The sequence below is a fragment of the Cryptomeria japonica genome, chromosome 9 (assembly GCF_030272615.1).
Source record: "Cryptomeria japonica chromosome 9, Sugi_1.0, whole genome shotgun sequence".
Taxonomy (NCBI): Eukaryota; Viridiplantae; Streptophyta; class Pinopsida; order Cupressales; family Cupressaceae; genus Cryptomeria; species Cryptomeria japonica.
This window is the reverse complement of record NC_081413.1, coordinates 490,227,943-490,241,589: the sequence shown is the minus strand read 5'-3', so window position 1 is coordinate 490,241,589 and position 13,647 is coordinate 490,227,943. Positions and strand designations below refer to the sequence as shown.

Below are 13,647 nucleotides of genomic sequence, written 5' to 3'. Positions count from 1 at the left end.
TTAATTAAGAATTAGTATAAAAGATTATGTGATGATGTACAAAATAATAATAACAATATATGTAGTGCCCCTCTCTTTTAACTTGGCAGACCTTATATTTATGAGCTTTTTGTGTGTGGCTTCGACCCTTTTTGGTGTTGGTCGATTTTGGATTTGGTTATGATGCTTGACTATGCATCCTGGATTTCTATGTGACAATGTAATTTCATGTTATGCGGATGGTCAGAATAATGATGGTATATGATGTATCTTCGCTTTGTGCGTGTGTTAGATGCCTATAGATGGAATATTTTTGTAATGTTAGAATTTTATCTTGATGCTCTTAGATGTATATCTGTCTTAATCTTACATTGTTTATTATCTCTGATGTTGTCATGTAGTTGTGATTGATAATTATATGTCAATGTCTTCGATGGAATCATATAATGTAGTTTATGATGTGATTATTAGATGTTATTCATATACAATAGATCATTATTGGGCTAGATTATTTATGAGTTTCTTTACATTTATTGATGCATACTGACTTGATGTACACTACTTCTATGTTTGATGTGCTTGGGTGAAAGGGAAAAACATTGCACTGCTCTTTACGGGCAAGCTACGTCGCTTCCATTCCCTATTCACGATATGATATTTTATGGATTATATACATGTTCAATAGTTTGTTTATGCAGCTGCAAGTACCGACCATTGACTCCACCTGAATCTTCAGGTCTGAGCGTGCTCTCCAACCCGATGGTAAAGTGGACAATGAAAATATCAATCAGACCCCTGTCAGGCACCCTAGTTTTTTGTTCGTCAGATCTTGTTAGTCGTCACCCTCTGTTAGCTCATTGTGTTTTGAGTTTGTCGTTATTTGTTACTCTTGCTTATAGTATAATAATTTTTGTGGAGTGATTAGTATTTTATCTCTCTTCATATTTGGGATATGGTTGTTTAATTAATTAATAAATTGTGATTGTGGTACTTAAAGCTTTAAAATATTTAAATTAATTAATTATTTCGAAAAGAGAATTTATAAGGGAACTAAAAATAACAATTATTCATTTAAAGGTTAATTAATTAATAATTCGTTATTGTTGTCTCATTTAATCTATTATAAACATTTAATTAAATATTCCTTTAATAATCTTGTTATCACTTATTGCTTTAAAAATATATATTATTACCACTTATTGTTTTAAAAATTAAATCTAAGAGAAAATAATTATTATTTATTTTAATTAATATCTTGCATGTGCATGTGGGGGTTACAAAATAATTTAATTAATGTTTTAGTTAATAGGGATCTTGCATATTGGGAGTTACTTTGGGAAAAAGGGTATTTTTATTAATGTTGCTGGTTTTTTGAAAGCAGGAGTTTTGTCGTGAAATTTTGGGTTCTGCATTTTGGCATCTCTCTGGTTTTCTAGATTTTGGGGGTTTTTGAGAGAAGAAGTTTTGCCATGAATTTCTTTTGCTCTACAAATGTATTCTTTGGTTTTGGGGATTTCAAAAAAAAAAATTGGGGGAAAAATCTATTGTAGAAGAAATTAGTGAAGGAGCTTGATAGACTTCGTGGAAGCCTCTGGATTTGTGTGCCTTGTTGTGAATCTCTGAGAAATCTCAATTTTGTCCTTTGTGTTGTTCTCCTAGTAGCTATTAAGGTAGGCTTCTGATCTTTTTTTTTTTCTGTGCATGTTAAAATTATGACTTAATCTAAATAAAACCAGTTTGATTGTTGCTCTTTTATTGAATTGAGAAAATGTATGGATATGCCTGATCATGGGAAAAGTTCGAGGTTTATAGATCTTTTTGTAATTTAATTCTGGATCAATAATTGGTATTCCGGAAAAGGGTTTTTATATTGAAAAAATATATATCTGTGGCTCTAATTTTGTTAAGTCTTATATTGATCTTTATTGTAAATTCTTTGAAAAAAAAGGGGGTTGATTCAATTCATAATTGGGTATCTACTATTCTTAAATCTGGAATTCATGTTGATCATACCTGTGATTTTGTTCTGTATTCATGTCTAATTTATTGTAGTATATATATATATATATATATAGAGAGAGAGAGAGAGAGAGAGAGAGAGAGAGAGAGAGAGAGAGAGAGAGAGAGAGAGAGAGAGAGAGATCGCATTAATCGATGCCCTTAGAATATCATTAGTAGCGCAATATTAATAAATGGGTTTGGCTCCTTCAGCTTCGTGATCGTGATGGCTCGGAGAAATTTTGAAGATTGTTATTGATGTACCAGATACATGTATTCTTCCCTTCTTGGGACTCTTGGAGATTTGTATGTTGAGAATCTAATATTATGTATATGAAATTCTTATGTAAATTCTCAAGTAATGCAATGAGAATCTTGTATCCATGTAATGATTTATATTGTAATTGGTATAGCAGTTCCTTGTTAATTATTGAGATGATGTATAACCTCGTGTTACATCGTTATGGGGCCTTGAGGACATTTGATAGTTGTTTTAATGTGCTTCATTATGTGTCTCTTAGCATATGTATATGTTGTTAACTACACACAACGACAATAATGATATCCGCGGGCCGATCAAAGAAATTAAACACAGACAATATTAATATTGCGCTACTAATGATATTCTAAGGGCATCGATTAATGCTCTCTCTCTCTCTCTCTCTCTCTCTCTCTCTCTCTCTCTCTCTCTCTCTCTCTCTCTCTCTCTCTCTCTCTCTCTCTCTCTCTCTCTCTCTATATATATATATATATATATATTCTAAGGGCATCTATTAATGCGATATCTCTATATATATAAACTACAGTAAATCAGACATGAATACAAAACAAAATCACAGGTATGATCAACATGAATTCCAGATTTAAGAATAGCATATACCCAATTATGAATTGAATCAACCCCCATTTTTTTCAAAGAATTTACAGTGAAGATCAATATAACTTAACAAAATCAGAGCCATAGATTTTTTTTTTTCAATATAAAAACCCTTTTCCCGAATACCAATTATCGATCCAGAATTAAATTACAAAAAGATCTATAAACACCAAACTTTTCCCATGATCAGGCATATCCATACATTTTCTCGATTCAATAAAAGAGCAACAATCAAACTGCTTTTATTTAGATTAAGTTAGAATATTAACATGAATAGGAAAAAAAAAAAAAAAGATCAGAAGCCTACCTTAATCACTACCAGGAGAACATAGAGGACGAAATTGAGATTTCTCAGAGATTCACAACAACGCACACAAATCCAAAGGCTTCCACGAAGTCTATCAAACTCTTTTGCTAATTCCTTCTACAACAGATTTTTCCCCCAATTTTTTTTTTTTTTTGAAATCTCCAAAACCAAATAATGCATTTGCAGAGCAAAAAAATTCACAACAAAACTTCTTCTCTCAAAACCCCCAAAAATCTAGAAAACCAGAGAGATGCCAAAATGCAGAACCCAAAATTTCACGATAAAACTCTTGCTTTCAAAAAGCCAACAACATTAATAAAAATGCCATTTTTCCCAAAGTAACTCCCAACATGCAAGATCCACATTAATTAAATTATTTTGTAACCCCCACATGCACATGCAAGATATTAATTAAAATAAATAATAATTTATTTATTTTATATTTAATTTTTAAAACAATAAGTGGTAATAATATTGTTTTTAAAGCAATAAGTGATAACAAGATTATTAAAGGAATATTTAATTAAATGTTTATAATAGATCAAATAGACAACGATAATGAATTATTAATTAACTAACCTTTAAATAAATAGTTGTTATTTTTAGTTCTCTTATAAATTCTCTTTTAGAAATAATTAATTAATTAAAATATTTTAAAGCTTTAAGTACCACAATCACAATTTATTAATTAATTAAACAACCATATCCCAAATATGAAGAGAGATAAAATACTAATCACTCCACAAAAATTATTATACTATAAGCAGGAGTAACAAATTACGACAAACTCAAAACACTGTGAGCTAATAGAGGGTGATGACTAACAAGACCTAACGAACAAAGAACTAAGGTGCCTGACAGGGGTCTAACTGATATCTCCATTGTCCACTTTACCATTGGGTTGGAAAGCACGCTCAGACCTGAAGATTCAGGTGGAGTCGATGCTCAGTACCTGCAGCTATATAAACAAATTGTCGAGCATGTATATAATCCACGAAATATCATACCATGAATAGAGAATGGAAGCGACGTAACTTGCCCGTAAAGAGTAGTGCAACGTTTTTCCCTTTCACCCAAGCACATCAAACATAGAAGCAGTGTACATCAAGTCAATATGCATCGATAAATGTAAAGAAAATCATAAATAATCTAGCCCAATAATGATCTATTGTATATGAATTGCATCTAATAATCACATCATAAACTACATCATATGATTCCATCGAAGACATTGACATATAATTATCAGTCACAATCACATAACAACATCGAAGATAATAAGCAATGTAAGATTAAGGCAGATATATATCTAAGAGCATCAAGATAAAATTCTAACATTACAAAAATATTCCATCTAGTCATCTAGCACACGCACAAAGCGAAGAAACATCATATAACATCATTATTCTAACCATCCACGTAACATGAAATAACAGTCACATAGAAATCCAGGAAGCATAGTCAAGCATCATAACCAAATCCAAAATCGACCAACACCAAAAAGGGTTGATGCCACACACAGAAAGCTCATAAATGTAAGGTCTACCAAGTCAAAAGAGAGGGGCACTACAATATAATTAGTAAAACACAATGACATGGGATTTACACGCAAAAACCTTTCCAAAAAAAATTCCACAAGAGAAAGAGGATAAGTATGTATTAATTTATATTGTACATGATACAATATCAACACACTACTCTCTACACTCTAACAACATTTTGGAAGCACTTATGTACTTGTAAAACAATAATATGATCCATTATCTCATACCTCTAATATATAGGCAAAGGGAGAGACCAAAACACATAGTTTTAGCAAAACAATGGATACCAAATTAACAGGATCATACAAAAACCTCACTCCAACCTTCAAGATCATCTTTAGAGAATAATAAATAATTCAATGACTTCACGTGGGCTCAGTTAATGAACCCCAAAATATACAACATAATTGTAAAGGCATTGTTGACCCATAACTACCCAGAGGCTCAAATCTTCAATCTAGTGCTCCAATTTGGAGTTTACTAACTCATGTGGGTCCCATCTATTATAATAAGATCTCCACTTCTTCCTCCAGTGCCTAGGAAAGACGGTTATCTAAATGAGTTCAATGTCAATTGTAAGTAAGTTTGTAACTACCACCATCAAGCCCCACCTCTTTAATGAGTGCATATGATAACTAATAGAAAGATACTAGGAGAATCTAAATACCAATATTTTTCCAGTTGCACTCTAGGTGTCCAAGTATAACTTCTAAGAGTGTTGGAGATACATACCATATGCATAGGATTGCAAGGTAAATGTCACCGTATTCTTAAGAGCCTCACCTTTTTCTAAACTACTTGAGTTTATGAATATTGAACATGTCATCTAGGAGGAAGAGGTGCAAATGAGGGTTTGAATATTCAAATTGAAAGTAACCCCTCAAGGTTTTTTCTTCCTTATGGTGAGGTTAATCAAGCTCCTTCTTGGCTGTATAGACAAAAGGAAGGCCACCTATGTAGACTTAATACCCTCTAAAAGCCTTGTAGGACTTTCAAGTTAGTTTAGATTACTTAGAGCATAAAGTTGAATGCCACCTAATGTCCTTCTATGACTCAAGCTCATGAAAGGTCCTTAAATGTTCTTATTTCCATTCTCCATAACTTGATATAATTCGGCAACACCCATTCTTGAGAAATGGAGGAGAGGTTGAACACTAATAGGAATTAACATCCTCTATTCAAGAGCCTTCTAGATAGTGATAATAGTTTTAGCTTGCTTGATGCCTAATTTTTTTACTTATTAACCTATGCCTTTGACTTAAAATAACCAATACTCATATCATCTAGTATAGAAATATATAGTAGAGAAGGAGATTCAAAAATAGTTTCAACATTAAAAGCTCAATGGAAAAAAATAAAAAATATTATTTTTTAGTAACATATAAAAGTATGTTTATAAAATATTTATGGAGGAATGAAGTTGAGAACTAAAAATTAGAAAAATAAGGGTGGTGGTGTTGTGAAAAAACTACCTTATAAAGAGGATTGAGCATCTAATTTAAATATTTGCATTGGTCTAAAATAGTTTGAATCAAATAAAACAATTACTTTGTGAAATAAAAGTAATTAAATAAAACAATTACATATAAACTAAGTTACCGGGTTCTGCAGGGGGGCCCCCTGGGTCTTGGTTCGATTCCCCCAGGTCCTGGTCTTGGTCCGGTTCCCTTTGGGTTCGGACAGGGTCCTACCCACAACCTATGGGTTCGGCCCTACAAAGCTGAGAAGAACCCAGGCAGAATTTTGGAGAATTTAATGGAACCTAGGAGGAATTTGACACTGAAGTCAAATTTTTAAACTTTAATAAAATGTTTTGTTTTGTTTTTTTTTTGTCAAAAATGTCAGATATGTTAAATACAGTTGATGCTATGAATTATACGACACTGCCTCAAGGAATTCATGCTCCAAGGTATGCCTCCCAAAGTCTCCAATATGCAACAAATAGTGAGTTACAAGTCTGCAGTAAGATTTTGAACACACCCAGCATTAAATAGACCCCTCCAAATGCAAGAATGACAGCTATAGACCAATAAAGGATAGGGAACACTCTGTATCACTTAGGAAAGCATATAAGGTCACCTAACTAATTTCCAAGTTCGTCAACAACACTCTAGAAAGCCTCAACCTGTACCAGCACCTCAAATATTAGCTCCAACTCATACCAAGACTCATTGAGGGATTGAAAACATTCAGTTTGCTACACTAAACAACTACCTACGGGTCTAATTGTGATTCGCTGCTGAAACAATATGCTTGGAACTGTACGGCCCATCAAAACATGGTTTTTTCTTGAGTTTCCCCATGCAAAACCCATCAATGCTCCACCTCCAGGTCAAGGCTCCACAAGATGAAGTGAATAACATCCCCAAACTGCAGCAACTAGGCTACCATGTTCACACGTCAACACCTATCAGTTTGGTATAAAGTTATAAACATCATGACAATCAAGTTTCGACTATTAATATGATGGTGTATTTTGCTATGTTATTTGACTATTAGCATAATAGTATATTTTGAACTTAACTACAGTTGCATATATGTATAGTTTTGTATGTACCTATAATAATCATATATATTTGAGAAGAAAACCAATGATATTGACCTTTTTCTTTTCATTAAATTTTTAGAAAGAAAAATAAAATCAAAACCAGATTTTGTATATGCTCAAATTATACTATGGACATTCTTGCTAAATAAAAAAAAATTGACTAACAAATAAACAAGAATTGCTTAGAATTATATCTTCGACACTTTATCTTACGTAAGAAAGAAAACATTCAGCATTCACATGTTTCATGATTATATTGAATAAATAAATAAATAACTCAATATTATTAGTCTAAAACAACTACTGCATTAGCAGCAAATTTATATTAGTTGTCCGCCAAACTTTAAGATAAGCAACTTCCAAGACATTTGTGAATCATCTAATAAATAAATAGATAAAAGAAAGATTTGTGTACCTGCCAATTATTCCAGAAGTTCCTATATTTCGTAAAAGTTTTTTATAGCTTCCTCTTTACAGACTAAATACAAGGTTTCAGAGCTCACAATTCAGCTTTGTTAATGCTCTGTTTGCTGTCCCTTGACAGCTCTATTCTTTTTAAAAGCCATGTTGCTGTCTTTTAATTGTCCTATGCAATTTATTCAGCTTTCTTCAAAAAAAACAAAAAATTTCAGAGCTGATATGGTGTCACATATGAGCTCCAGTCTTTCCAATTGTTCCACTTTTTCCAAACTCTGTATACAACTCTGTATACCTGGCACTCTCCAGCAGGTCTTTGCTTTCAGTATCTTGAATGACTTGTTGTGTTCCAAGCTTTCTATTTTCTCAACTTTGGGGTAATTCCACATTTTAAGTCTGTTTAGCAAAGGGCAAACCTGCAAAACTTCAGAGTTCTTCTACCTACAAACAGACATATTTCCAGTTCCTCTGGTTTTATGAGACCACTAATACACCTGATGTTTCTCAGCAGATTGCAAGAATGTATTCTTAAAATTTTGATAAACACTATGTTCAGCTACTTGCAAAAAGCAAGAATTATATTCCACAAGTTTATTTGTGAAAACCAACAGGCGGTGAAGATAACATTTTACAACCTAATAGATTTAAATCTTCGAGGTGTATCAGCTGCTTGAAAGAATCTGGTAAAGCGACCAACTGCTTCCAAGACTGCAGAGTTATACTCCTCAAGCTTGTTAAATTGCCAAAACCAGCAGGTTATAAAGATAGCATTTCACAACCTGATAAATTAGAATTTGGTAAAGTGCTCAACTGCTTGCAAGACTGCAGAGTTACATTCCACAAGCTTGTTAAATTGCAAAAACCAACATGTAATGAAGATAGCATTTCACAACCTGATAAATTTAGAATTTCCAAGTGTATCAGCTTCTTGAAAGAATCTGGCAAAGTGCTCAACTGCTTGCGAGACTACAGAGTTATATTCCTCAAGCTTGTTAAATTGCCAAAATCAGCAAGTAATGAAGATATCATTTCACAACCTCATAAATCTAGAATTTCCAAGTGTGTCAATTGCTTGAAAGAGTCTGGCAAAGTACTCAACTACTTGCAAGACTGCAAAGTTATATTCATCAAGCTTGTTAAATTGCCAAAACCAACAGGTAATGAAGATAGCATTTCACAACCCAATAAATATAGAATTTCCAAGCATATCAGCTGCTTGAAAGAACCTGGTAAAGTGTTCAACTGCTTGCAAGATTGCAGAGTAATAGTCCTCAAGCTTCTTAAATTGCCAAAACCAGCAGGTACTAAAAATAGCATTTCACAAATAAATTTTGAACTTCTAGGTGTATTAGATGATTGAAAAAATCCAGCAACATGCTCAACTGTTTGCAAGATCACAGTGTTATATTCCTCAAGCTTGTTAAATTGCCAAAACCAACAGGTAATGAAGATAGCATTTCACAACCCAATAAATATAGAATTTCCAAGCATATCAGCTGCTTGAAAGAACCTGGTAAAGTGTTCAGCTGCTTGCAAGATTGCAGAGTAATAGTCCTCAAGCTTCTTAAATTGCCAAAACCAGCAGGTACTAAAAATAGCATTTCACAAATAAATTTTGAACTTCTAGGTGTATTAGATGATTGAAAAAATCCAGCAACATGCTCAACTGTTTGCAAGATCACAGTGTTATATTCCTCAAGCTTGTTAAATTGCCAAAACCAACAGGTAATGAAGATAGCATTTCACAACCCAATAAATCTAGAATTTCCAAGCATATCAACTGCTTGAAAGAATCTGGTAAAGTGTTCAGCTGCTCCACAAGACACTTGTTCAAGGGTGTTTCTAAACCATGCAGACCACTCCAACCCGATCCATCCCACACTGCTATGGCCGTGCTTTTCTCCTTTCCAATGAAAAAACAAGCTACATCTAAGAACATCTATCTCTTCTTCATCGAGAGCATAGTAGATATTTTGTAGCCTTTGTTTGATTTCACCAGGCAATATTCTTGAGATTTTATTCAATTGGGATTTCCACCATATAACTGTGCATCCAATACCTTCATGACAGAGGCAAACCAATACAAGCCTCTCAGAACTCTTGAACCAGAGTCTCAAATACAGGGGGTAGAGAGGGTTGCAAGAAAGCATGCCAGCAGAATAGCTGCTTGGCATATGGCTTGTAAAGTCTTCACATCTTATAAATGCAGGAGAAGCCCCATGATTTAAGGACACCCAATTCCCGGGTGGTTACAATCTTTTTCTTCTTCTCACAAACAGAATTTCTGGATGCTGCATCTCGCACATTTAAAACGAAACTGCATATGCCAAATCAGCAACTCTTTGACGAAAGTGCTTTTACCGATACCTCCCATACCCATGAACCCCGTGATTTTCACTTCCTCTTCTCTTGCAACTGACACAAAGCCTTGTACCAGCTCATTCAATCCAAGTAGATGCTCGGCTACCCATAACGGAACTTTTTTCATTATTTGTAATGAACAATTCACAATATTCTTCAAAATTGTGGCCTCGTCCCTAAACATTTTTAACCGAAAACAAAAATCAAAACAGAACACAATATTATTACTAATGTCACAGAACAGATGTAACACTTGCCTATAGAAGAAATAGAGAAAATAATACATACATGTTATTGTTGACCATGTAGCCGGGTATGAATGAACTGTCGCAGAGTGCCGTTTTCCACACATGAAGCTTTTCCTGTGTGTATCTGCCTTTCTTTTCAAGCTCTGCAAATGAGGGGGCATATATTCCTTTTCCTTGCTCAATACATCTGAGATGAGAAGGATCAACATGATCCGAAATGAGAATGACTTTTGCACCAGATTTGAACATGGAAGATAGCTCAGTCAAACACCATGGGGTTTGGGAGCAGTTGGGAGCAAAAATAGCAAAGTGAAGGGTAGCAGTAGCTATGGCGTGTTGTAATTCTGCTGGAATAGAATTACCAGCCTCAAGTGCTCCCAGATCTAGAAAAACGTGAAATCCCATGGAATGAAGAGATGGGAAAAAAAGTTAGGGTTTCAGATTTCGGACAAATGAAGGGTTTCAAGGCAAAATAAAAACAATACACAACTGTGACCTGACAACCACAAATGGAGGAATCTTTTCTTGTCTTACTAGAAAAGGAAAATTATAATTTATAATTTAATTTAAGAGACCACTTACGTCTGACGTCAGCAATTAGCAAAGAGCTGTGTGAGGCAGGCAAAATAATTCACCTTATGTAATAGTTACATTGATAAAAATAATAATAATAATAATATGTAAGAATATATTAAAGAGGTGAATTGATGGAAAGATTTGTAACAATTGAGGAATTTGTGATCAATGATTTATTTTGCTTGTATAAAATGAGCATGTAAAGATTGAAAGGACAATTGTAAAGAGATTGATCTTGGAAATGAAACCAATATTTTTAGTTAAAAGATTGCAAAAACCTTGTTTCTAGCTCAAGAATCTAGTAACTTTATAATTGTGATATTTTTAGAACTACTTTTTATGTTTTTTTAATATATTGAAATAATAATGTAGGAAGATTGGTGCCTTATTTCCAACATAGCATCAAGGTTAAGTGTGTCTCGAGTTCAAGAATCTAATAACTCTAAAATTGTGATATTTTAAGAACTACTCTTTGTTTTTTCTAATAGATTGAAACAACTAATGTAAGAAGATGGGTGCCTTATTTCCAACATAGCATCAAGTTAAGCATGTCTCGCTATCTTTTTACATTTAATTTATGATGCTTAAATAGTAAGTTCAATTTTATCAATTTTCATTTACTTAACTCTTAATGTTTTAAAATAATAAAACATGGATTTCCACATTTCTACAAACAAAGGTGTTGTTTATCATAATTTTTAGCTTTTGTACACATAATGCATCTTAGAAAATACAACATGATGAATTATGAAGTTGTTAGGGAAAATAACGAAATAAGTAATTGAATTTTGAATTTATAACTTAGAATAACTTATGATATTTGTTTAAAGTAATAGAAAGTCAAAGTTGTACAAGACAATAATTGATTAGTGGAGACTCATTTAAAAATGTATAGAGGGTGAAAATGAAGGCTCAACATGTCATGTATTTTCATAAGTGATTATTGAGATTATATCATTTTTTATAGGTAAAATTCAAGGTATAAGTTAAAATAATCACAAATACTTTTGTCAATTTAAGTATTGAACTCTGAAAAATGTAAAACATCAATATTTGATTAAGAAATTATTCATTATTGGTCTTAAGTAAGCCTGCATACCAAGTGTATTAAGTTGTGTGTCTAAGACTTGTTTCAAGGATTTTTTTTTAGGTCATTTTAATCATAAATTGGCATCGATGCACATCAAGAGAACATTTACATTCAATTGCATTAATCTCAATTTAAATCTCAAACCAACCTTAGTTTACTCAAACATAGTAGCGTCAATATTCACATGCTTTGTGTTTAGTATGTATTTGATCTTTTTAACATCATCCATGGGACTTGAATATTATTTAAGAAATGAACAATCTACTCTATTTCTATACAGGATCCCAAAAGAGCTTTTAGCAAGAACGGTTTACACAATAAAATAAGTTTTGTAGATCATGAAGATGAAAGTTGATGTGAATATACCTATATCAGAGAGAGAAACCCTAAGACAAAATCATATAATTAACACCTTTTTTTTTGTAATATTGCATGTGGCATTTAAATTCTAGGTTCTCATAAAAAGATAGTTTGAACATACACTAACTAGTTTATTATCAAAATTGTGTATGCTTAGTTATATTAATGAGTATTTGATTAATCCTTTGAACATGATCCATAAATTTTAATATTACTAGTTTTTTTAAATTTATACTTAAACATTTATGATATTAAAAAATAAGGGTGACTTTGAGAAAACAATATTTGCTCTTCTACAACAATCACCATTACCTACTTAATAGATTTAATGTCTTGACATGAACTATCCTTAGCATATGTTAACATATTAATTTGACTTTTAAAATATGTGGTATAACCAAACTAATTCCCTTTTGAAGTCATCTTATATATTTTAAACCCAACACATGTCATAATTTGGCTTATTCTCCTTTGGAAATCATGCTCTACACTTCCAATCTAACACATGTACCTAATGATAGTGAAACACAAACCTTTGACAAATCAATTAATCTAAACATTTGCCATGTGTGGAGAACAATTATATTGCAAAAATTGGTTGGTTAAGTTGTAATTCTAAGGTCAGATATTACAAATGATATTTTAGACAAATAATGAAATTAAATGTAAAACAACACAACAAATTTAGATGAAATGTGGAGTAGTGGTGAGTGTGGCCAATCAATCCATCTACCAACATTTAAATATTGTTGCTTGAATGCAAATTAATGAGGCTAGGTGTAATTACCAAGTAGATTTGGTTCAATAGACAACCTTCAGAATTATAATCTTAGTCAACACGTACCATTCAAAACTACCATCTTAGTGAAGGGAATGAACACAAAGCTATGTTGTTATTATTGGGTCTATTAGATCCAAAAACTTTGGGAATTTATTTAGTATCCAAATGGATCATGAGAGTGATCTCAAGAGGGGAATAATGGAAAATCCCAATTCGACGCCGCATTAACAATGCAACCATGAACAATAAATGGCAAGGAGTGGGGTGGTTAATGTAGCATCATAAATGTAACTAATACAATTCACATCTCATATCTATGCTCCTACCTTAGCGTGTCCTATCTCCATTCCCCCTAGGCTCATTTGGTCGTCTTTACTTTGAACTTGATGTCACTTGTATACATGGTTGAGTGGACCTCATCCCAAAGTTATGTCCCCTCTATTTAATGGCTTCTTGTCCTGCTTTTGGAGGACAAGGGTGTTGTGGTGACCCTATCTAGACCATGGCACCCTAGTCCTCCTTAACCAAGACCCATTTTAAATATGGGCGGTCTCTCCCCCT

The 13,647-nt window shown here is 32.9% G+C and overlaps 1 protein-coding gene across 1 annotated transcript; it reads right to left on the bottom strand.

Annotated features, from left to right (window-relative positions):
* Positions 1 to 7,695: 7,695 nt before the first annotated feature.
* LOC131079695 (TMV resistance protein N) lies at positions 7,696 to 10,789 on the bottom strand. Its single transcript, XM_058017723.2, has 2 exons — positions 10,320 to 10,789; positions 7,696 to 10,207 (listed from the first exon to the last, which is right to left on the bottom strand). The coding sequence occupies exons 1-2, from the start codon at positions 10,682 to 10,684 to the stop codon at positions 9,940 to 9,942; spliced, it is 633 nt and encodes a 210-aa protein (XP_057873706.2). The 5' UTR covers positions 10,685 to 10,789; the 3' UTR covers positions 7,696 to 9,939.
* Positions 10,790 to 13,647: the final 2,858 nt, after the last annotated feature.